A 25522-nucleotide genomic window follows, 5' to 3' on the forward strand; every position below is an offset into this window, starting at 1 on the left:
ACAAATCCAAGTATATGTTATTATATGTTAACTAAGCAAAGCTTCAGTTTAGAAAATATTCATTTTACTGGCTATCAAGAGGTTTTATGTGGACGCTATTGTTTTGTGTTTACAGTAAGCAACTGTTTTCAACATGTTTTAGTTTTGCAATATATTGTGAAACGTTGACATCTTGAACACCCCCAGGATGAATGAGGGGGCGTGGTTTTGGTGGTGCCATGGCGTTCCCTGTCCACGAAGCTACAATACTCTTGAGCCGAGTGTGAATTAAATGTCCCTTAATTTCGTAAAATAAACACCAACATTTGAAGTACATTACATTCAAGACCTAATCATGGGCACCGTTCACGCTAGGGTAAGGATAACTGCTTAAAATGCAAAGGGTGAAAGCATGACCTCTGAGTACAGTAGCCGTAATAGCTAGCGTAGTCATAGCACGCAAAGCGAAAGGGGCCCAGTTGGACAGCTTGCCAACTATGGCAGCTAGCTAAACTCCAGAAACACGAACTGTCCATACCTTGTCACTAAGTGAAGGAAATTAACATGTTCAAATGCTGCATAGTTGCAACAACAGCACCGGTGTAGCGCGCGCACTACAGCCACTGATCATATGCATGGTGGTTCATTTACTATTTGCATTATTAGATGCTTAAAACCACAGTCTGAAATTTCCAGTAAATTCAACTAATTACATTTTTAAGAATGTGACTTGTAAATACCAGTCTTGTGGTCAGGTGCCACGAAGAGGGACTTACGAAAATTACAATTGGCCCAGAACAGGGCAGCACGGCTGGCCCTTAAATGTACAAGGAGAGCTAACATTAATATGCATGTCAATCTCTCCTGGCTCAAAGTAGAGTTTGACTTCATCACTACTTGTCTTTGTGAGAAATATTGACTTGTTGAATGTACCGAGCTGTCTGTTTAAACTACTAGCACACAGCTCAGACACCCATGCATCAGTGGAGGCTGCTGAGGGGAGGACTGCTCATAATAATGGCTGGAACTGAGAGAATGGAATGGCATCAAACACATGGAAACCATGTGTTTGATTTATTTGATAACATTATACTTATTCCGCTCCAGCCATTACCACGAGCCCGTTCTCCCCAATTAATGTGGCACCAACCTCCTGTGCCATGCATACCCCACAAGACATTCCACCAGAGGTCTCTAAACAGTCCCCAAGTCCAGAACAGACTATGGGAGGCGCACAGTACTACATAGAGCCACGACTACATGGAACTCTATTCCACATCAAGTAACTCATGCAAGCAGTAAAATCTGATTTTTAAAAACACATAAGAATACACCTTATGGAACAGTGGGCACTGTGAAGAGACACACACACTTGTACAGACACACACATGATAACATACCCACTATACACACACGTACACATGGATTTTGTGTTGTAAATATGTGGTAGTAGAGTAGAGGCCTGAGGGCACACACTTAATGTGTTGTGAAATGTAATATATTGCAAATTGTATATAACTGCCTTAATTTTGCTGGACCCCAGGAAGAGTTGCTGCTGCCTTTGCAGCAGCTAATGGGGATCCATAATAAATACAAATACAAATGTTGAGATTAACTAGTACCTTATCATAATGACCAAAACACTAAAGCCACCTAACTACCTGTTCAGCTAATGAGTTTTGTACAGATAGCTTTACAATACAATATATAGCCTGATAAGTAATCGTATTCATCACTAACTCTGATGTGTTGCAGAGTCTTGATCCTCTGCCAATGCATGGACCCGAGCTGGGGTTTCATGCAGATGACATTGAGACGCCAGATATCGAGCAGGAGTCAAAACAAGAGGTCCTTGAAAACAAAGATGTAAGGTGTTTTGGTAACTCAGTCCTGAATGAAAACCACATTGGCTCAAGTTGTTACTTAATCCAATATAATTTCTGTTTGGTTGAATGTAAAAGTTACCTTTTATTGTTGCCTGTCAATGCAGATTATAATTCCTTTATATATATTTGTCCTATAGGTCATAGTCCAACGTGTACACATAGATGGTCTCGGAAGAACCAAGGAGGATTGCTTAACATACGAGATTGCTGATGTCTTCCGAGCCAAGAACTTGATTGACGTGAGTGAATCTATCAGTACAGTACAGACCATGGATTTTCGTGTGGAGTCTGTATAGAGACTGTAGCAAAAGTATGATCAACTTTGTTTACTGTTTGTTCTAGGTCATGAAGAGAGCCCACGAAGCCAGGCAGAAGCTCCTACGTCTTGGTATCTTCAGACAAGTGGAGGTTGTCATCGATACCTCACAAGGTACTGTGGTTAGAAAGGTGATCTATTCTGAATCTGAACAGTATCTGTCCAAAGTTTAGTATGTTACTTTGGAAGAGACTTAAATGAATGGGAAAGTGGGTAAAGCACTCACAACAAAACAATACTTCCTTTCAGGGGTGGATGCTTTACCTAATGGACTAGATGTGACGTTTGATGTGACTGAGCTGAGACGTATGACTGGCAGCTATAACACCATGGTTGGAAATAACGAAGGCTGCATGGTGAGAACTCCTGAGTGATGGGCTCTATTCAGTGCATCGTTTCAATTCATTTCTCACATCCTATCTCCTCGCCTGCTTCTCAACCGTATTGGAGGAGAAGGTCCAAAGCCCCTCCCCCTAGGAACTTCTCCAATGCATTTGAGAAGGAAGCGAGGAGAGCGGATACCAGGAATCGAGGAAAGATTAATTTAGAAAGAGCCATGGTGGTGATTACAAGTGCTATTGCGGTACCGTCCTCTGTTGTCATGTTTTTACTAGTTTACCTGCCTCCTACTTTAGGTTCTTGGTCTGAAGCTGCCCAATGTCTTCGGTCGTGCAGAAAAGCTCACCTTCCAGTTCTCCTACGGCACCAAAGAAACTTCCTATGGGCTGTCGTTCTTCAAGCCCCAACCTGGCCACTTTGAGCGCAAGTATGAGAAAAACCAAGCTGCTAATTCCATCATTAGCAATGCTTGAAAAACTGTGAATTGTGTTGTTGTTTATTTTGTATTTCCCTGAGCTCTTTTTGTCGTATCTATCTAATTGACTTTCTCTGGCTGTTGCAGTTTCGCCGTCAACTTGTACAAAGTTGCAGGCCAATTTCCATGGAGCTCGCTGAGAGAGACTGATCGTGGCGTCTCCACAGAATTCAGTGTAAAGATCATTTCCCATTAATTTATCATTACTGTACAAGGTCTCGTGTGGTATACTCCTGTGCTCTGTGTTACCTCCGGACTCTATGTGAAATAACCAAAGTGATTGTTTTATTTTTGCTGTTGTTATGCTAACTAATATGAGTAGAATTGAATTTCTCAGCTATTTTACTATTCAATTTCATCCTACTGTAATGCTTTTGCAAATGCTTGATCCTCTCTGGTTTCTTCCTTACTGTTTTGCATACAAACAGTTCCCTCTCTGGAAGACAAACCACACCCTGAAGTGGGAGGGTGTGTGGCGAGAGCTGGGCTGTCTGACGCGTACCGCATCGTTTGTAGTCCGGGAGGAGAGCGGCCACTCCCTCAAGTCATCACTCTCGGTACCGGGACTTCAGTTTCGCTTCACAATCCCCCCACAACTACCTTTAGTACCAGGGATTTTTTATTTTTTTTTATTTAACCGTTATTTAACCAGGAAAAGCCCATTGAGACCCAGAGTCTCTTTTTCAAGGGAGACCTGGCCAAGAAGGCAGCAACAATCAATACATTACAGAATTAAAAACATACAATACAATTCAACAACATGATCCAGACTTTTTTTAAAGCATTTACACTCCTCTGTGACAGTCTCCCATCAAAATGTTGAATTCATTCAGTGGCACTGACATATCTAGATGAAGCATGGATTGTAGACTATTCCATGCCTCTGGTGCACAAAACAAGAAGGCAGTCTTGCCTAATCATGATAATACATTTGAGCCCAAATCCTATTTTGAGATCTGTACACTTAATTTGGACTTTTGTGCAGATCTTGCATTGATGATGTCAATGGGAAATGTGTGCAAAAATGTGTTTTGCGCAGGTGGATCTCAAGTTAGGATTTGACCCACTGAGACATTTGAGACAAAACTTTTCATCAACATGTCTCCTCTCCTTTGCAATCATAGCACTCCATGGTCATCGACACCAGAAACTCTGCAATCCTTCCCAGGAGTGGTGCCTTGCTGAAGATCAACCAGGTGTTTAGGTTTACATTACCTGGCCAGTGTTGCAGCCAGTAATAATTTCCTATTTAAACCATTTCCCAAACCATGTTGAACCAACAACACATTCAGCTGATGCATTGTTGTGGTTTTGCAGGAGTTGGCTGGATACACTGGAGGAGATGCCAGCTTCCTGAAAGAGGACTTTGAGATCCAGTTTAACAGACGTCTCTTCTGGGACTCGGTGAGAACCTCAATTGTTTTATTTATCAAGAAGAAATGTGTGTGTGAACTTTAGTTACACACATGGATCTAAAGTTGGAATGCAGTCTGAGTATTGAACTGGTAATAATCACTTTTACAGTAAACACAAGTTATAACCAACAGCTTGTTGATGGAGGGTTGACAAATGGTTGTGGTCAGGTTGGAATAAATGTGGGATAAAAGAGCAAGTGGGAGAGCACCTTTGATGAGACCTCTTCCTCTATCTTCCAGGTCCTGTCTGCATCTCTCTGGGGGGGGTGCCTCCTGCCCATTGGAGATAAGCCAACTTGCATTGCTGACAGGTAAGACAGTACTCTCTATTCCACAATACCGCCACTGAAAAGCTGGGGTGTCAAACATGGCCCGCGAGACGATTTAACGTGGCCTGCCATGTTATCTGTATATTAGGATGTTTCTTGACCCTTTAATGGTTTTCTACCTGCAACTGCTTGGTGTCCGACCACAAGGCGCTACAGAGGGTAGTGCGTACGGCCCAGTACATAACTGGGGCCGAGCTCCCTGCCATCCAGGACCTCTATACCAGGCGGTGTCAGAGGAAGGCCCTAAAAATTGTCATACTCCAGCCACCCAGTTCTCTCTTTTAGCGCACGGCAAGCGGTACCGAGTCTTGGAACCAACAGGACCCTGAACAGCTTCTACCCCCAAGCCATAAGACTGCTAAACAGTTAGTCCGAGTAGCTATTGGTTAACTATTTAACTATCTGCATTGACCCGTTTTGCACTAATTATTTTGACTCATCACATACGCTGCTGTTACTGTTTTTTAACTATCCTGTTGCCTAGTCACTTTATCCCTACATATATACCTCAATTGCCTCGTACCCCTGCACATCAACTCGGTACTGGTACCCTGTGTATACAGCCAAGTTATCGTTACTCATTGTGTATTTATTCCTTATTTTTATATTATTTCAATTTTTTCCCTCTCTGCATTGTTGAGAAGGGCCTGTAAGTAAGCATTTCACTGTTAGTTTACACCTGTTATTTACGAAGCTTGTGACAAATACAATATGATTTTTGATCTACATTTACATTTACATTTTAGTCATTTAGCAGACGCTCTTATCCAGAGCGACTTACAGGATCAATTAGGGTAAAGTGCCTTGCTCAAGGGCACATCGACAGATTTTTCACCTAGTCGGCTCGGGGATTAGAACCAGCGACCTTTCGGTTACTGGCGCTACGCTCTTAACCACTAAGCTACCTGCCGCCCCTATGTGTCACTTAGGTTCTATCTCGGTGGTCCTACTAGCGTCAGGGGATTCAGTATGTACAGCATCGGCCCTCAGAGTGAAGGTGAGATGTTATCCACTGTCCGTTTCAATAAAGTCCGATTTAAGATAGGTTACATTCTCACATCACGTGTGGTTTTATTGTTGGTATGACAGGTGACTACCTGGGAGGTGAGGCGTATTGGGCTGGAGCCGTCCACCTGTATACTCCACTGCCTTTCCGTCCAGGCAAAGGGGGCTTCGGAGACCTCTTCAGGACCCACTTCTTCCTCAATGCCGGGAACCTGTGTAACCTCAACTATGGTGGGTGTTTAAAGATGTAATTCACCCCACAATCAATGTTGTTCAAATTCATCCGTAGGAGAAATCTGTAGGACTCAATCACCATTATATTGGAAGGAATGCCACCACCTAATAATAATCAGTCTTTTTTATGACAACTTAGTCATATGGTATTTGGGTCAGGTATTGGTTTAAACCCACTCAATTTACAATGGTCTGTTCTGGGACTTTATACAGGGAAAGAGAATCCTCTGTGCTTTTCAGTCCTCTAGGTCAGTGGTTCCCAAACTGTGGGGCAACTCAGTCCGGCTTTCAACCTACTCTTGAAAGTTGTAATAGTAGAATGCACAAGGTGCAATTTCGAGATTGGGTAGTGCATCATCAGTTCCTCTTGTCATGTTAGTCATTGCAAACCTTAGAGAGCTATTTATAACTTGTCCGAAATTTCCAGATCAAATCTTTTTTTTCAGCTGTGTTTTCTTAGCCCATAGATTTTGTAGTAATGTTTGAGTCACTCAAATATCACATGAATACACATTAGACATGGCAAAATGTATAGAATTGCAAGACAATTAGCTTTAAAACTGCAAAATGTTCTCTGCACCCCATGACAAAATGTGTAGAATTGCAGCAACAGTGCTTGTGCCCATAGAAATAGACCTGGCGCGCGCGCACGGGGATGGAAGGGGAGCCTGAGTGAAAACGTCTGGGAACCCCTGCCCTGGCTTTACTCAGGCTGTGTGTGTTTTCCAGTAGGTGACGGGCCTCAAGCACACCTGAGGAAACTGGCAGAGTGTATCCGCTGTATCCGCTGTATGTGTCTTTCTATGGCATTGACCTACCTTCCGGTTGATTTTGCATGGCATGGATTTATGGTTAGTGCATTGAAACACAGCATGGATTAAACCATTTTTGCCTCAAGGTTAGGTCAGACAAGTTTATAGATGTGCTTGAGTTGGTCAGAGTATATTATTTATTAAGGAGCTGTGCCAAAAAAGTATAAAGTAAATGAACGGGCCAGTACCCCTACTTTATGTATAGGATATGTGTTTGCCATCACTGCTATCAAATTGATTACTCCACTCGGCACGCAATAATATAAACAACCGTATTTTAGGGAATATGAAGAAGATTAACATTGCATACTGGGGAATCTTGTCCGCCCATTCAGAACGTTGATGTTGTTTGAAGCGGGCCCATGCGCATTAAAGTCTTTCCTGATGTTAATTTTGGTAGCAAGGCTAGTGTACGTTGTAGGAACGGACTGCGTGGTTTCGTTCACAGCGAACATACTATACGTTTCCTCCCCCCCTCCCCATCCCCTTTTCCAATACACAGTACTACCAGAACGTAGTGTTGTTTTTGTTTGGAGAAATTCTGGACTAAAAGGGACGAATTGAAAGTAATATCTGTGGAATATTGTTGGTATTCTCATCTCGACAACACGCAGTCGGACACTGATGGCGGTCACTATCGAGGAGCTGTATCGTAACTATGGGATCCTTGCTGATGCCAAGCCAGAGGACCTGAACCAGGTAAGCATCAGATGAATGGCTAGCTAATTGAAATATCTTCCAGAATAGCTACCTTTTCATATAAATTATATCAGCAGTGGAAGCCAAAGGTGAAAGTTATGCTAACGAATTGGCTACATAGCCAGCTAGCTAGCATCGCCTGGACATGCTAAACAAGTGTTAGCTTGCTAGCTAGCTAAAATGTGCCTATGTAGGTAGCTAACGTTAATCCTTCTTCATTTCAGTTAACGTAACCCGACGTTTTTAGTTTAGCTTGTCAGCTAGCTCAGTCATGGAACATCGCTAGTTAGCTGTGTGCAATCAACTTTAATTTCTAGCAAGCGGGGTAGTTAGCTAGATACCTAACGACGATTTTAGCGGCTAGTTAGCTATCTAAGTACTGTAGTTGGCCAAGATGAGTTGATGTTGATTCCCGCGCACAGCTTCTGCCGAAAACGTATTTACGCCATGACTCTTGCAACTTGTCATGTTGGTAAGATTTACAATGTTAAACTCAAAGGCTAGCTGACACAGCAGGCAGCTGAGGGAAGGACGGCTCATAATAATTGCCGGAGTAAATGGCATGGCCTCAAACACATGGAAACCATGTGTTTGATGTATTTGAAACCATTCGGCTCCAGCCATTACCACAAGCCCGTCCTTCTCAATTAAGATGCCACCAACATCCTGCGCTAGCTAGCTACTATGCCAAGGGCTTCAAACATTGCAGGCTTGTTTGGCAGAACGCTCAATTTTCTAGTCCTCTACTGAACACTTTTGACCAATTCACTGGAAGCTTTTGCATTCATGTTGGACAGTGATGTCCTATATTACAAACTTGTGAATGTATCAATTTGTTTCCATCTCTTCTCCAGCACAAATATGCCTATCAGGTGATCCTTGATGGGGTGAAGGGGGGTCCCAAGGAGAAGCGCTTGGCTGCACAGTTCATTCCCAAATTCTTCAGCAGTTTCCCAGAGCTGGCAGATGCGGCAATCAATGCTCAGCTTGACCTGTGTGAGGATGAAGACGTCTCAGTAAGGATTTGATCCCAGTGGGACTATCATTTCCATTTGGAAAATACTATTGTCACAATTCATTTGACAAAATATAACATGCATATACCACTATACACACTTGAAACATAAGAAGTTAGATTTGAGAAATCAATCAATCAATGTAAAAGTGTACTTGGGTAATGCCTGATCAGAGTAGTCACACTACTCCATTTCTCACCTGTTGTTGGTTTGTCATCTTCCTTCCTCCTGTAGATTCGGAGGCAGGCCATCAAAGAGCTCCCCCGTTTCGCAGCCGGGGAGAACATCGTCAGGGTAGCAGATATCCTCACCCAGCTTCTCCAGACAGGTACAGTACTCTTGAGCTAACCCACCTACTACTTCTTCTTGTACGTTTCCGGCAAAGACGCTGTATTCCTCAGGTTGGGGTGCAAATGACACATTTAATTCTCTAATAGCCTCACACCCGTAGGTGCAGGCCACTGGAATAGAGAAACCACAACGTCCTTGCTATTTCGCTCTGCCTGTCATTTGAGGCCAAAATTGTTACAAGCGAAAATGTGGTTACGCCCAACTCGGCCAGCTCACAGAAAAATGTCCTCCTATCCTCAGCATACCGCCTGCAATATAACAGGACATGCTTCACATTATCTACCTCTCCACATTCCTCACACTTCCCATCTGGTTGTTTCCCCACTAGCAATAACCCACTTCCCAATCCACAATGGCCCAACCTCAGCCTTGTCAACAGAACCCCATCCCCCCCCCCCCCCACCCTTTCACTCCCCAGATACCTGCTGACCTTCCTCACAGACTTCTGGATAGAGAAAAACTGCCTCCCTCTCTCCCACTCATGTTGCCACTCCTGGGTCAACCCCTCTGCTATGATACTCCTACATTCCATCCCCCCCCTAACGGGACAACCACATCTACCTCCTCCCTCTTCAGAGCCGCCTTCGCTACCTTATCTGCTGCCTCATTTACCCCTACCCCCAACATGAAAACCTATCTTACTCCCTTTCTGCACCACCCTATAAAGTGCAATCAACGGCACTATTATCAGGTCTGTGCTTGTCTTTGACTTCCCTTTTCTCAGGCTAGCAGCAGCGTCTGAACACAAAATGACCCACTTAGGCCACACTGTTTGTAGTATCCTTGGAGTGGACATTATGTATGCCATAGCGTAGTTTGTCAGAAGATATGTACTTTCTGTGAAACTGTGGGACCAATATTTATACTCTCTTCTACGTTGGTGCTTACAGATGATTCGGCCGAATTCAGCCAAGTGAACACAGCGCTGGTCTCCATCTTCAAGATGGACGCAAAGGGTAAGCGTCGATTTTTCTCTCACGTTTGAATAGGCTTTCAATTGTTAAAAGACGGACTACTTCATGAGTGAACAGGCAGGATAATGCAATGCTCTACGAATACAAATGTAGTTAAGAAGAAATAGTCGTTTCTCAGATGTTTTCATACCTCAAGCGGACTTTATTCCACACGATCTGTTGTGTAGAACCTCGCACAACGCTTTAAGAGAAATTTGGCAGGCCTCAATCCCACATGAAGTGGGGAAATGGGCATTGGATTAGAGTTAGATGATGTCGTTTGTTGAAGTGAGCATAACATGGCTTCCCCTCCAAGGCTGAAGGACTGTATAGCCTCTAAGTACTTTGTCTAGCCAACCTGTATCTCTCTGCTCGGCCTCAGCTACCCTGCGAGGCCTCTTCTCTCAGATCCTGCAGGGGGAGGACATAGTGAGGGAGAGGGCCATCAAGTTCCTCTCCATCAAGCTGAAGACACTGCCTGAGGACACCATGACCAAGGACGTGGAGGACTATGTGTTCACAGAGACAAAGAAGGTATGTTCCATATCTCTCTGCTTTGGTAGCAACTATCAAAGTGAATCACCTGGGATGATACACTCCATGCTTGAGGCTGTTTAGTAGAGCACTTTGTGAAAGGGCTCAGATGGGATGAAGTAGAATGTGTTTTTCTTACTATTATTGGCAAACTGAATACAAGATCTTCATAGTAGGGATCTGTAATCTAGTTGTGTGTTGGATATATTTGTAACTGGTCAGCCTCACGTTGACTCCTGGATCTTGTTCATTAGGGCACAACATAGCAAAACGTCTTGCAAGCGAAAATGACTGTTTCTTGTTGGACAAGTCCATGTAGTCCCTCCCCGTTGTAGTCTGGTTTTCTTTAGCTTTGTGCCTACTGAACACGTCTCAGCCCTCTGACCCACATTGACCTCTGACCCACATTGACCTCTGAACCATTCCCCCTCCAACCACAGGTGCTGGAGGACGTGACGGGGGAGGAGTTTGTGCTGCTGATGCGCATCCTGATGGCACTGAAGGGCCTGCAGACGGTGAGCGGGCGGCAGCAGTTGGTGGAGCTGGTGGTGGACCAGGCCTTCCTGGAGCAGGCGCTGAACCCCGCCGACCCCGACACCGTGGACCGCTTGCTGCAGTGCACGCGCCAGGCCCTGCCCCTCTTCTCTGTGAGTGATGCATACATATACACATTATAACACACAAGCTGACGGGTCAGCCCATGCCCCTCTTCTCTGTGAGTGTTATAACACACACAGGTCCAAGTCATAATAATGTACTCCTCTTAGCGACTTACAGGGAGTGCATACACTTTTAGTGTGTGCCCCCTGTGGGATTTGAACCCATGACCTTGGCATTGCTAGCACCACACGTTTACCAACTGAGGAAACTGCAGTCTCCCACTCACAACACACACGGTATCACCAAACACATCGTGCTAATGTGTTGCTCAATGCTCACGCACACAGTCACCTCACACATACTGTTGATTGTTTGCAAATGGCTAATTACTCTTGTGATGAGAACCCTGAGATTCAGTATCTGTTTGTGCCGTTACGTCTCATTGTTACTACTTTCCTGTTTATGCATGTTTATTGGTCAAGGTTCTGACCTGATTCGACCAACCACATCAAGTAGACGACCCCCTCCCCCCTTTCTTATAATTAACTTTTTTCTGCGACTTCTTGAACTTTGCTACCCTTCCAGAAAAATGTCCATTCCACCCGCTTTGTGACCTACTTCTGTGACCACGTCCTGCCCAACCTCAGCACCCTGACCAGTCCCGTGGCAGAGCTGGACATTCAGCTGGAGGTCAGTTACCGCCCTCCCCTGTACCAACCATACAGAGTTCAGGCAACTAGTCCTCAATGTTGGCTCCAACATGCCAGGATAATAGCATTGTCATTGACGTGTGTGTGTTTGTAGGTGCTAAAGCTGCTTGCTGAGATGAGTCCTTTCTGTGGGGACATGGAGAAGGTGGAGGCCAACCTCACCATGCTTTTTGAGAAGCTTCTGGTAAGTAACAGCCTAGCTCAGCCTTGTAATGGACTTCGGTGTGCTTTCACCATACTGCGTGGGATAGTGGGTCGGTGTTGATTTTGGACCGGGACATGTAAATCTGCTTTATCAGACTGGTAAAAGGCTAATGGACAAAACAGACCGTGCAAACGACAGCTAAAAGCAACGAGTGACCATCCTCTCGCCTCTTACCACAGAACTTTGGCCGTCATTTTAATTTCCTAACGATTCTACATGTTGAACCGCCTCTGCTACGTCAACACCCATGAGGTGATCTAGTGTGCCCAGCCGATGTTCGTTGTGGTGTGTTTTGTCCTTAACTGGTCCTGGCTGGTAAAAGGCGAACTGATCAACCCCTTCCTCCCTGTGTCTAGGAGTTGATGCCGCTTCCCCCAGAGGCGGAGGGTGAGAATGGCGAGAACACGACGAGCGACGAGCCCAAGCTGCAGTTCAGCTACGTGGAATGTCTCCTCTTCAGCTTCCACCAGCTGGGCAAGAAGCTGCCTGACTTCCTCATCGACAAGATCAATGCAGAGCGCCTTAAAGACTTCAAGATCAGGTAGAGGAAGGGTTCCCCCCCCAGCAAATGTTTTGTCAACGTTTGTGTGTCTTTTTGATCAGTCTTGGTTTGTTGTGGGAACGTTTGGCATATATCTTCTGGTCTTTTTGTGTTTTCGCACCATTTTCAGTTTAGTGATCTGCGTTCATGCGTTATAGCAATGTTTCTGTTGAATTTCTATCAGTCTCCTCCAGGGCATTAAATGAACACATGCCAAATGCGGGTAGATTTAGGTATTGGCGGGTAAGAATGTTTATTTCACCAGCCACGTTTGCGGGTGGTCAATTTGCAGGGCTCTACAGTGCAAGCATTACATTCGGTAATAATAATTAAGACACACAAATGACTAGAGGGAGTCCGACTAGCAATTGATTTGATTGTGCCGGGCCGGGCTCAGACTTGCGAGTGACTAGCACCTGTTGTCTCTCTCTCCTCCCTGCTGCAGCGACCACCACAGCGCGATAAACACAGTTTATGTTCTGTCTGTGTTGTTGAAGCTGCAACCTAATTACAGCCATTTCTGACTGAGAAGTTCTGTTACCGAAATCCCTAATTTGTTTAGGAAAAACATGGCCTATTCCCTCAGCCCTTACTCTCTTTACGTGACACATGTATGCAACACATGCACTTGTCCAAAGACCTATTCGCATGGGAGTAGTATTACTCGTAGAGAACGTTGGTTATGTAATTTACTCCAGAATGTCTGTCATTCCAGATGACGATTCGGACAAGACTCGTTTTTTTTCCAAACTGCCCCCTGTCATTTTTTTCAAATAAATGGACAGTTATGACCGAAGCCTGGAGGTTGTTATTCTAGGTGTGAAGATAGTATTTCAACATGTACAGGTGATAGGACCACACAGAGAACTCTAGCTTGATTCCCAAGTTTCTAAACCAGCGTTCCTATAGTGTCGCCATAATATTTGAATTGAGGAAGTGTGATCATAATCATTAGGATATTTTAGCGATCCGCGGTACATCCTAAATGCCCCCCAGCCTTCAGATGTGAGCTAAACATTGCAATTGCACTTGAGATGCATTTTAAGGCTATGGATGAGTTTCCAAACGTTTAGGTCAGTTGTATGCTGCTTTGCAATCTATTAACAGCAAGGGTTGCATTAAATATGCTCTATTTTCAGTTCATATGCACAAAACATATAAACAAAAGCATTCACCGTAGTCTCTTTACAAGGATAACATGTACAGTAAGTAACCAATTTAATTACAATTGCCAAAATTATTCTTTATTTAAATTCACATTGGTCACAAAAAATAAACCAATACAAAACCTTAAAGGTGAAGTAGCTTGTAGCCATTTCAACCCTAATCTAGCGCACTTGTGACATGGGATGCTGCTGTAACTTCACCACTGGCGTAAAGACTAATGTATTATAACTTCTGACATACTGTTACATCTACAGGTGCATTTGGAAAGTATTCAGACCCCTTGACTTTTTCCACATTTTGTTACGTTACAGCCTTAATCTAAAATGGATTACATAAAAAAAAAAAAAATCCTCAGCAATCTACACACAATACCCCATAATGACAAAGCGAAAATAGGTTTTTAGCAAATTTATAAAATCAAAAAAACAGAGACCTTATTTACATAACTATTCAGACCCTTTTCTATGAGACTCGCAATTCAGCACAGGTGCATCCTGTTTCCACTGATCATCCTTCAGATGTTTCTACAACTTGATTGGAGTCCACCTGTGGTAAATTCAATTGATTGGACATGATTTAATAAGGCGCACACCTGTCTATATAAGGTCCCACAGTTGACAGTGCATGTCAGAACAAAAACCAAGCCGTTAGGTCAAAGGAACTGTCCGTAGAGCTCTGAGACAGGATTGTGTTGAGGCACAGATCTGGGGAAAAGTACCAAAACATTTCTACAGCATTGAAGATCCCCAAGAACACAGTGACCTCCTCCATTCTTAAATGGGAGAAGTTTGGAACCACCAAGACTCTTCCTAGAGCTGGCCGCTCGGCCAAACTGAGCAATCGGGGGAGAAGGGCCTTGGTCAGCGAGGTGACCAAGAACCGGATGGTCACTCTGCCAGAGCTCCAGAGTTCCTCTGTGGAGATGGGAAAACCTTCCAGAAGGACAACCATCTCTGCAGCACTCCACCAATCAGGCCTTTATGGTAGAGTGGCCAGACGGAAGCCACTCCTCAGTAAAAGGCACGACAGCCCGCTTGGAGTTTGCCAAATGGCACCTAAAGGACTCTCAGACCATGAGAAAGAAGATTCTCTGGTCTGATGAAACCAAGATTGAACTCTTTGGCCTGAATGGGTCACGTCTGGAGGAAACCTGGCACCATCCCTACGGTGAAGCATGGTGGTGGTAGCATCATGCTGTGGGGATGTTTTTCAGCGGCAGGGACTGGGAGACTAGTCAGGATCGAGGGAAAGATGAACGGAGCAAAGTACAGAGAGATCCTTGATGAAAACCTGCTCCAGAGCACTCAGAACCTCAGACTGGGGCGAAGGTTCACCTTCCAACAGGACAACAACCCTAAGCACACAGCCAAAACAACGCAGGAGTGGCTTCGGGACAAGTCTCTGAATGTCCTTGAGTGTCCCAGCCAGAGCCCAGACTTGAACCCAATCGAACATCTCTGGAGAGACCTGAAAATAGCTGTGCAGCGATGCTCCCCATCCAACCTGACAGAGGTTGAGGATCTGCAGAGAAGAATCGGAGAAACTCCCCAAATACAGGTGCGCCAAGCTTGTAGCGTCATACCCAAGAAGACTCGATGCTGTAATCGCTGCCAAAGGTGCTTCAACAAAGTACTGAGTGAAGGGTCTGAATACTTATGTAAATGTCATTTTAACGTTAATTTTTTATTATTAGCAGAAATGTCAATCCTATTTTTGCTTTGTCGTTATGGGGTGTTGTGTGTAGATTGAGGGGTAAAAAACGATTTTATCAATTTCAGAATAAGGCTGTAACCTAACAATGTGGAAAAAGTAAAGGGGTCTGAATACTTTCCAAAGTGATGAAATTAACAAATGAATGAATGATTGATTGATACAGTAGCCTATAGAAGTGATGAAATATAGGCTTAAGTAAGTTACGGTATTAAGACTAAACACAATGTGCTGTTAGGCCTACAGTTCGATGGTGGTTATTCAAGGCTGCTATACCAAGCCTACTAATGATAATGGCATTATTATTTGACCATGCTTGTCACTTATGAACATTTTTGAACATCTTAGCATGGTTCTGTTATAATCTCCACCCGGCACAGCCAGAAGAGGACTGGCCACCCCTCATAGCCTGGTTCCTCTCTAGGTTTCTTCCTAGGTTTTGGCCTTTCTAGGGAGTTTTTCCTAGCCACCGTGCTTCTACACCTGCATTACTAGCTGTTTGGGGTTTTAGGCTGGGTTTCTGTACAGCACTTCGAGATATTAGCTGATGTACGAAGGGCTATATAAAATAAAATTGATTGATTGATTGATTATTTATTATTACAATAATAATAATAGTAATAATAAGGCTATCAAGAAAAAGGAGCATTATTATTATTGTTATAAATATTATTTTGTTTTCCTCTCCTCACTTTTCTTAGACAATAAGGCAAGGGCTGTTTTCTCATCTCTTCATTCTGCTGCTTCCTCCGTGGCGTTGTTCTCAACACCAATATGCTGGTTAACGTTGCTATTATGCACATAGCAACATGGTCTAGGAAAAGGCGCCAATTCAACAGCACACTGTGTTTCAGAACCGTGGACAGCGACCGCTATCCAACGAGGGAGAAAGCGCATTTGTTATATGTTCCATCCACAGTGGATCAGTCCGCTCAGACAGGCGCGAATCAGACCGGTGTCTTATACACCGTGAGGTAAATGTATTTAGACACACGTGACAGGACTCGAGTGGTCCCGTTACCATAGTAACCCCCCGCCCTTCAAGGGGCAGCTGAACAGTTTTTCTCTATTTTGATTAAAACTCAGGTCACAAATGAAATTGCGCGATATACCACATTACTTCTTACTAATACATTTCTTGTTTTAGAAACATTACAAAGCATGGAAATGTGTTTTTTTATGTAATTATGGTGGTAAAGATTTGGGCTGATGACAAATGTGACCGGTAGATCTATCTGCCATAGTGTCTGGTGGACCAAAAAGTACATTTTAGGCCCTGGTCTCCACTATAATTTAATATGCCATTTTAGCTGACGCTTTTATCCAAAGCGACTTAGTCATGCGTGCATACTTTTTTTTTTTTTGTGTATGGGTGGTCCCGGGGATCGAACCCACTACCTTGGCGTTACAAGCGCCGTGCTCTTCCAGCTGAGCTACAGAGGACCACAATCCAGACACTATAGTGTCTGGATGCCAGTAATGTCATCTTTTTTTTTTTTCTTCAGTCACTCTAACCCTAGTTTGTCTTCTCTCCTGCCTTCAGGTTACAGTACTTTGCCAGAGGGCTGCAGGTATACATTCGCCAGCTGCGAGTAGCCCTACAAGGCAAGACGGGAGAGGCACTGAAGACAGACGAGGTATGTATCGTCTTAGCAGCTGTTTTGCTCTCTGATGAGGACTTGCTTTGTTTCCTCTTGACGGTATCTCACCAGCCACAAAGAATCATGCAGATTCAATCAGGAACAGTCTCTGGAGACATTGTTAATCATGTGTTCCTTCTGTTCTAGTGTAATCTGTGTTTTCATCCCTCTTAGAACAAGATCAAAGTGGTGGCTCTGAAGATCACGAACAACATCAACGTTCTGATCAAGGTGAGATGTTCATCTTCGATGTGTTAACACTGGGTCAACCCTGAAAGACACTGGGTCAACCCTGAAAGACACTGGGTCAACCCTGAAAGACACTGGGTCAACCCTGAAAGACACTGGGTCAACCCTGAAAGACACTGGGTCAACCCTGAAAGACACTGGGTCAACCCTGAAAGACACTGGGTCAACCCTGAAAGACACTGGGTCAACCCTGAAAGACACTGGGTCAACCCCGAAAGACACTGGGTCAACCCTGAAAGACACTGGGTCAACTGTACATAGCTAGTTGTATCTCTAACATTCTCATTACTGTTCTGCTTTTCTGCAGGATCTCTTCCACAACCCACCATCGTACAAGAGCACAGTCACTCTGTCCTGGAAGCCTGTCCAGAAGCCTGAGGCTGTAGCGTAAGTCTCTTTTTTTAAATGTTGTCATGGGTAATCTGGTGACCGAGAATATCGGGTTTCTGATTAAGTGTTATTAACCTTACACTCTAAAATCCGAAATGTTCAGACCTCAAACGTAGTCAAGATGAGTTCACATCCCAGGCCATCTTATGTAAATCCGTCTCTCTGCCACAATCTAAAAAGAATGGAAGAGATAAGTACCATGTAGTGTCCAGATTTGTGGATGAGTTATGTAGCTAGATCTATACAACTGATGGTGTGGGGAAACGTCTGACCAATGTTGATTTTGGAGTGCAATGTCCCTTTTAATGTTAATTCATGGGTCAACTGACCTGCCCACTTCAATGTATGGACACTAGCAACTTCTCAGTACAAACACAAGAACCTCATCAGATAAGACTGAAAACGCAACATTAGTGTTAGCATTATGACCCCAGGTGACCTCTATGTAACCTGTGACCTTTGCCCTCTGTGCCCATCAGTCAGAAGCGCCCATCCGGGGAGGAGATGGGCACAGGCAGTACCATGAAGAAGCAGCTGTCCCCCCTGCCCCGAAGGAACGCGAGACAGATCTACAACCCTCCCAGCGGCAAGTACAGCGCCACCATTGGCAACTTCACCAACGGTGAGGGTGGCACTTGGGTAGCATGTCAAACAGTAGAACGTTGCACAGACGTTGTATCTGGGTTTTTCTCATGGGTTCTCTCACGTTTTGTCTCATCTACCTTTGTCGAGTGCACTTGGTGTAACTTAGTCACTCTGGGTAAGAGAGTCAATGACTGAACTGGAAAGATGTTTGGTGCCTACTGTTTCTTTCCATTGTGTGTGTGGTGGATGTTGTTCACTTCCATCTTGTATTGTGCCTAGGGTTGCAAAGGGAGGGTATATTACTGGAAACTTTTCAAAGTTTTACCAGTAAATAACCAGAATTTTGGTAACTTCAAGTTTCTTTAAGTTTATCCGATGACATCTAGTGGCCTTTTGGGTACTTTAAATTATCACAGGTGTCTAATTATCTCTGGACCTCTGTGTGGCCTTATCATATGTAAAACATATAAAATAATCAAGTAAGGTGATTTTAGAATAAAAATAGAATGACAAAGCTGTAAAACATATTTTACTATGTTTAATGTCTTTGTTGTAAATGTTTTGGCGCCGAACTGGTGGCAGTTGTAGCTCAGTTGGTAGAGCATGGCGCTTGCAACGCCAGGGTTGTGGGTTCGATTCCCACGGGGGACCAGTATGAACAAATGTATGCACTCACTTAACTGTAAGTCGCTCTGGATAAGAGCGTCTGCTAAATGACTAAAATGTAAAAGAGTCAATCGTTGGAAGAGTTGCAGAGTTCATTGAAAATAATGCCATTGTTGATTTAGATGCTTTTTTTCATTAAATAGGCAATTTTCTCTTGAACCATATGGTCTAATCACTTGAAACTCATAGACAATATGCATACAGATATAAACAAAAAATGAATACTATATATGAGTAAGTTATTCAAGTATAAATCACCAAAGTTACCATAGATTACCTGTTAATTGCCAAAATTACCGAAGATAACGCTTTGCAACCCTAATTGTGCCATGTACACCCTATATGGGGAATATGAGGGTGTTACTAGAGTGACTGAGGTGCACATGCTGATGCTTAAATGTTGCTAATGTGTTAAAAGGATAGGAAATCCAAAATCACCATTGTTTTTAAGCTGAGCCCTCTGTTTTATGTGAGCTATTGAGAAATATGCAACTAAATGGAGGGAATGGCACCAGCTAAATATTACTATCCTTTTTAAAGGCCCAGTGCAGCCAAAATGTTTTTTTCTGTGTTTTGTTATCATATTATACAACATCTGATGAAACTAACTGTAAAAATGTTACAAGTGTTATGTCCTGATAGTTGCTGTTTGAAAATACAATTTGCTTTCTAATCAGCAGGTTTTGCATGGGTGGATTTTTGGCTTGCCTTGTGACATCACCAGGCCGTATAGGTTTAATAGACCAATAACAAATAGAGTTCCAAATCGTACATTTACGTCATTTAGCAGACGCTCTTATCCAGAGCGACTTACAAATAGGTGCATTCACCTTATAGCCAGTGGGATAACCACTTTACAATGTTTTTTATTTTTTGGGGGGGGGGGGGTAGAAGGATTACTTTATCCTATCCCAGGTATTCCTTAGAGGTGGGGTTTCAAATGTCTCCGGAAGGTGGTGAGTGACTCCGCTGTCCTGGCGTCGTGAGGGAGCTTGTTCCACCATTGGGGTGCCAGAGCAGCGAACAGTTTTGACTGGGCTGAGCGGGAACTATGCTTCCGCAGAGGTAGGGGAGCCAGCAGGCCAGAGGTGGATGAATGCAGTGCCCTCGTTTGGGTGTAGGGACTGATCAGAGCCTGAAGGTACGGAGGTGCCGTTCCCCTCACAGCTCCGTAGGCAAGCACCATGGTCTTGTAGCAGATGCGAGCTTCAACTGGAAGCCAGTGGAGTGTGCGGAGGAGCGGGGTGACGTGAGAGAACTTGGGAAGGTTGAACACCAGACGGGCTGCGGCATTCTGGATGAGTTGTAGGGGTTTAATGGCACAGGCAGGGAGCCCAGCCAACAGCGAGTTGCAGTAATCCAGACGGGAGATGACAAGTGCCTGGATTAGGACCTGTGCCGCTTCCTGTGTAAGGCAGGGTCGTACTCTCCGAATGTTGTAGAGCATGAACCTACAGGATCGGGTCACCGCCTTGATGTTAGCGGAGAACGACAGGGTGTTGTCCAGGGTCACGCCAAGGCTCTTCGCACTCTGGGAGGAGGACACAACGGAGTTGTCAGCCGTGATGGCGAGATCATGGAACGGGCAGTCCTTCCCCGGGAGGAAGAGCAGCTCTGTCTTGCCGAGGTTCAGCTTGAGGTGGTGATCCGTCATCCATACTGATATGTCTGCCAGACATGCAGAGATGCGATTCGCCACCTGGTTATCAGAAGGGGGAAAGGAGAAGATTAGTTGTGTGTCGTCAGCGTAGCAATGATAGGAGAGGTCATGTGAGGATATGACAGTGCCAAGTGACTTGGTGTATAGCGAGAATAGGAGAGGGCCTAGAACTGAGCCCTGGGGGACACCAGTGGTGAGAGCACGTGGTGCGGAGACAGCTTCTCGCCACGCCACTTGGTAGGAGCGACCGGTCAGGTAGGACGCAATCCAAGAGTGAGCCGCGCCGGAGATGCCCAGCTCGGAGAGGGTGGAGAGGAGGATCTGATGGTTCACAGTATCAAAGGCAGCAGACAGGTCTAGAAGGACAAGAGCAGAGGAGAGAGAGTTAGCTTTAGCAGTGCGGAGAGCCTCCGTGACACAGAGAAGAGCAGTCTCAGTTGAATGACCAGTCTTGAAACCTGACTGGTTTGGATCAAGAAGGTCATTCTGAGAGAGATAGCAAGAGTTGGCTAAAGACGGCACGCTCAATAGTTTTGGAGAGAAAAGAAAGAAGGGATACTGGTCTGTAGTAAATCTCTCTGCCAATAACGGCTAGTTTTCAGGTTACATATCCCTCCCATTAGGCCCCTCACTCAGACCACTCCCAGACAGTGAGGGGATTCGATTATCTGGCCAGGATTACCCCCAGTGGTCGGAGTTTGTACCTGGTTAAAAGTGATTGCATTTGTTTTGGAACCTGGCTGCCTCCTGGGCGTGAGCCAGGTGCTCCGTTCAAAGGCACTGGAGAAGTCGTCTCAACAAGTGACATAGACTAGATTGAGCACGTGTAGTAATGAGTAGGATTCACTTGCCTTTTGATATGAAGGCTTTATTTGCCTTCCTAATTAAAACTAGTTTGAAAATTTAAAACATATTTTATGGAAAAGAGATATTTCTGGACGATCCACCATGCTGCCTTGTTGACAACATGACCGAGCGGTGCAGATTCCTGTTTGATTTGAGAAGGGCGCTCCTCCTTCATGCTGCGTTTAGGCTAGGGATGCAAAAACCATCATGCCAGTCGGCATAGTGGGACAAGAAAGTTAGTTGATGACGGCAAAAGCAAGCCAGCGCGATGGTATGCGTTGCTATGGTGATTTCAGCAAATCAACATCCGGTAGAAAACAACATTAATGCAGACTGCAAAAGTTGAAATATTTTAACTCTGGGGGGCAAGTCCCATCTACCTTGGCGGCGTTCACCGCCAGCCTCAATGGCACTTACCGTCGTGCTCTCATTGAAAACAATGACATCCGGTTTGCCGTCTACCTCGTACCATGTAAATGCAGCATCACCACTTTTGCTCGTTCACGTCACGTGCCATAGACGGTGCACAGCAGCTCAGGTTAATAGAAATCCCTCAGTCCTAGCAAAATCCTTGCTTGAGAAATAGATTTTTGCTTTAAAGCCATTCTTGTTTCTTTTTGACTAGTTGAATGGAAAACTATTACAGTAAGGTATTTAATTATTTAATATTGAGATAAAAACGCCTTTTAGCTCTAATACAAGATGAGTCGGGGCAGGAGTTTTTCTCTGGCCATGTGACCCAATTATTTCTTCCTTTTTATAGGCTGTTTGAGATGTACTACATTGCCATCGGGTTTTATCCCGTCAAACACGCTAAATTACTAAAACTAGGGCCCAGTCTTTCCTGGCCAGGTAAAGCAGTCAGGAAAAACTCCTGACTCAAATGATGAGTCCTCATACTGACCTTCTGTCTATTGTCCCTGTGTTGTGATTCCAGAGCAGCGTGGAGGCTTCAGGGGAGGCCGGGGACGAGGCTTCGGAGGCAGGAGCCGAGGCCGAATCTACTGAGTCCACCATCACACACTGAACTGCAGCACATCAGAATCCCTGCCGCAACTGAGGTGGTCTCCACGACCACCGCTCCTCAACCCGTGTCCACTTGTTCTTTTTCCTCCGGCTCCAAACGCCCCCCTCAAAGTAAATCCACTTCAAGGAGACTGGGCTTCAGACTTTTCTACCAGTTGTTTCTACCACGACACTGTTCCCCGGCGAAGCGGTTGTTCAAGTAGATCATCGTGTTTTAGTTTTTTTATTATTATGAGTGTCTTTTTGTGGAACCAGAGACTGCCAAGTTGTACCTGATTTTGATATTTTTGTCAGATGTCGGAACGTCTTTCTTTGTTTTACAAAATGGTGACGAATGCATTCTTTCTATATTTTTATTTAATCCTTACATTTTTAGAGCTTGGATTTGGATTGGCCTGCTCTCTTCGCTACTTTGTATGAATCGACAATGAAGTTTTCATCTGAATTTTATCATAAACTTGTATTGAAGTCTCACCACCTTGCTCCCTTTGTTTGTGTAACACCTTGTTAAAATTAGATCAACATTGGTTTTCGATGTTTTCAGTTTTTTTGTTTTGTTAGTAAAACTAGATTATTTCCTCCACAAAACAGGTTGTGACGCCAAATAGCACAGATCATTATTAGTTGTATTAATTGGACATAGGTAGTCATTCAAACCAGCCAAGGCAGATTGAGGACATGGGGGCCTTACTTGTGAACATAAGCAACCATTTAAATTTAAACAGGTTCGATGCGTTTCAGCCAATTAAAATTGCCGATTTACTGGCACGTGACAGAACGTTGGACTTCCAATACTTGTTCATACCTCAGTCCAACCGCACGTTCACTATCACTTGTATTTGACTGAATGGTCAAATTGCTCTCTGTAAAGTGCCTTGTAATTGTGGCAAGGGTTGGAATCTCACATGTTTTTCCTCCCCTTTGAAATGTAGATTTGCATGTATTGTGTTAGTGTGTTGAAAAGGGACGTAGCCTACAGCCAACAGTTAAAAAATTAAGATTTAACAATACATTTTATAAGGAGCTACCTCTTTCAGCCTTGCGCACAAACACACTGCTATTGCCTAATAATCGTATTGCATAGGCTATATTACATGGACGTGTACACCTAAATGTAGCACTACAATGCTTTAAATGCAATTTTCTTATCTGCTTTGTCACATGCGTTATGACTCGAGGATGAGCATTACAAAGTGTACAGTAGTAGGATAGGTTGCACTCCCACCATCCTACAGATGGCAGTGTTGCCATTATTTTTAAAGGGGTTTATCGCGATTCCGGAGGACTCGAATCGACCGTCTTAATGGAGGAAGACACTTGGCTGTATTAGTATCAGATGGTGAATTACTTCTTTGACAAAGTCATCTAACTCTGATTATCCTTTGCTGTAGGTTACTATAGGAACTCCAATCAATAATATAGCTAATGCCTACATTCATTCACATCAGAAAGTGTCCTCTTTATGAAATAACCTACTAATGCATATGGGACTTTGTATGGTACACCTCAATTCATGATGAACCACATTGACCACCACATTCCATATGTAGCCTCGGCTTCCAGGCCGGTGAGGCGGAAGCATGGTGGAGCCTACCCATACAGTGATTACGCCCTCTCCTGGCGAGGAGATAGTGTAGGCTATATTCTTATATTTTAGGCTATGCATTATCCACTTCGTCACATGCGTTTTGAATCTAGCATCGAGGACCGGCAGAGATCAGTTTCTTTCCTCAACCAATAAAGCTTAATGCGAGAGGGTCTCAAAACCATGGTTAAAGTGCACTATTGGTTTCAAGTCAACCGCTTCAGCAGTGTGCGCCACCTAGGAATGATAGTACAAATGGTAGCGTACATGACTGCTATTTGACAAATCCGTAAGGCTCTAGGTTTAAACAAAAAATATATATGTTAGGAGCTCATTCATATGTTTTCCATAAAACCACATGGATGTGTGAAACGGATACAAAATTGTGGGATTTTGTCATGTGCGAAACTTAAATGTCTAACGTTAGTAGTAGCTAGTAGCCTAGTCAGGTGTCTGTTATGACATGTGGCACTTTGGGGTGGACACCCACCTGTCTTAATGAGAGAAGACTTGAAATAGACAAGATGGCGGTGTACACATGGAGCAAGAAAAGTATTTTAATTAAGGAGCATTTTCTAAATTCAACCGGACACAGACATTTTACGAGACTACATTTTTCCACGAATCGAGGACGAAGACCGTATCGCTAAGGTTAGTCGAAGATTCTGTGCTACACCAAATAGTACCTAACCTGTAACTCCCAGTAATGGATACCAAAAATTGTTGGTTAAATCACATCTGGTTTAACAATCTGTAGCTAACCTCCAAGCTCCTGGTATTTGCACCATTTTGGGAAAACATGATGTTTGGTACGTACTGTTGTAAAACATAGCAAATATAAATGTTCAACCAACTGAACACGCCCATTTTATTTTGTTATGGGCTGAGCACTTGCTAGGATTTATTTACTGAATGAGTGAACCAAATGACCTTGCTGTCAAAGGAGGATGAAGGTATCATGACCACTGTGTGCTGTAGATCTGAGAAGATTGAATAGACATAAACTTTTTTTTAGACCCAACCATGAAAAACAGCCCCAGGCCATTATTCCTCCTCCACCAAACTGTACAGTTGGCACCCCTTCAAATGAGTGGATTCGGCTATTTCAGCCACACCCGTTGCTGACAGGTGTATAAAATCGAGCACACAGCCATGCAATCTCCATAGACAAACATTGGCAGTAGAATGGCCTTACTGAAGAGCTCAGTGACTTTCAACGTGGCACCATCATAGGATACCACCTTTGCAACAAGTCAGTTCGTCAGTCAGGTAGCGTTCTCCTGGCATCCGTCATACCCAGATTCATCCATCGGACTGCCAGATGGTGAAGCGTGATTCATCACTCCAGAGAACGCGTTTCCACTGCTCCAGAGTCCAATGACGGCAAGCTTTACACCTCTCCAGCCGACGCTTGGCATTGCGCATGGTGATCTTAGGCTTGTTTGCGGCTGCTCGGCCACGGAAGCCCAATTCATGAAGCTCCCGACGAACAGTACTTGTGCTGATGTTGCTACCAGAGACAGTTTGGAACTCAGTAGGGAGTGTTGCAACCGAGGACAGACGATTTTTATGCGCTACGCGCTTCAGCACTCGGTGGTC

The 25522-nt window shown here is 44.2% G+C and overlaps 2 protein-coding genes across 2 annotated transcripts; both read left to right on the forward strand.

Annotated features, from left to right (window-relative positions):
- Window positions 1-203: 203 nt before the first annotated feature.
- On the forward strand, window positions 204-6881 carry LOC311135385 (sorting and assembly machinery component 50 homolog A-like; the record flags this gene model as incomplete). The annotated part of the gene is made up of 15 exons (XM_084169320.1): window positions 204-355; window positions 1735-1845; window positions 2003-2104; window positions 2208-2295; window positions 2431-2537; window positions 2817-2947; window positions 3083-3170; window positions 3424-3552; window positions 4120-4191; window positions 4313-4399; window positions 4651-4721; window positions 5669-5736; window positions 5829-5975; window positions 6708-6767; window positions 6877-6881. Exons 1-15 carry the CDS (start codon window positions 335-337, stop codon window positions 6879-6881), a joined length of 1287 nt encoding a protein of 428 aa, XP_084025446.1. The 5' UTR covers window positions 204-334.
- Window positions 6810-22812, forward strand: LOC311135505 (apoptosis inhibitor 5-like). The gene is made up of 14 exons (XM_084169510.1): window positions 6810-7489; window positions 8344-8505; window positions 8740-8833; window positions 9747-9812; window positions 10192-10343; window positions 10784-10990; window positions 11529-11633; window positions 11748-11837; window positions 12215-12399; window positions 16820-16913; window positions 17091-17147; window positions 17473-17552; window positions 18035-18177; window positions 22250-22812. Exons 1-14 carry the CDS (start codon window positions 7415-7417, stop codon window positions 22318-22320), a joined length of 1581 nt encoding a protein of 526 aa, XP_084025636.1. The 5' UTR covers window positions 6810-7414; the 3' UTR covers window positions 22321-22812.
- The last annotated feature ends 2710 nt before the right edge of the window (window positions 22813-25522 follow it).

This window comes from Coregonus lavaretus (genome assembly GCF_964263955.1).
Source record: "Coregonus lavaretus genome assembly, chromosome: 9".
In the NCBI taxonomy this organism is placed as follows: Eukaryota; Metazoa; Chordata; class Actinopteri; order Salmoniformes; family Salmonidae; genus Coregonus; species Coregonus lavaretus.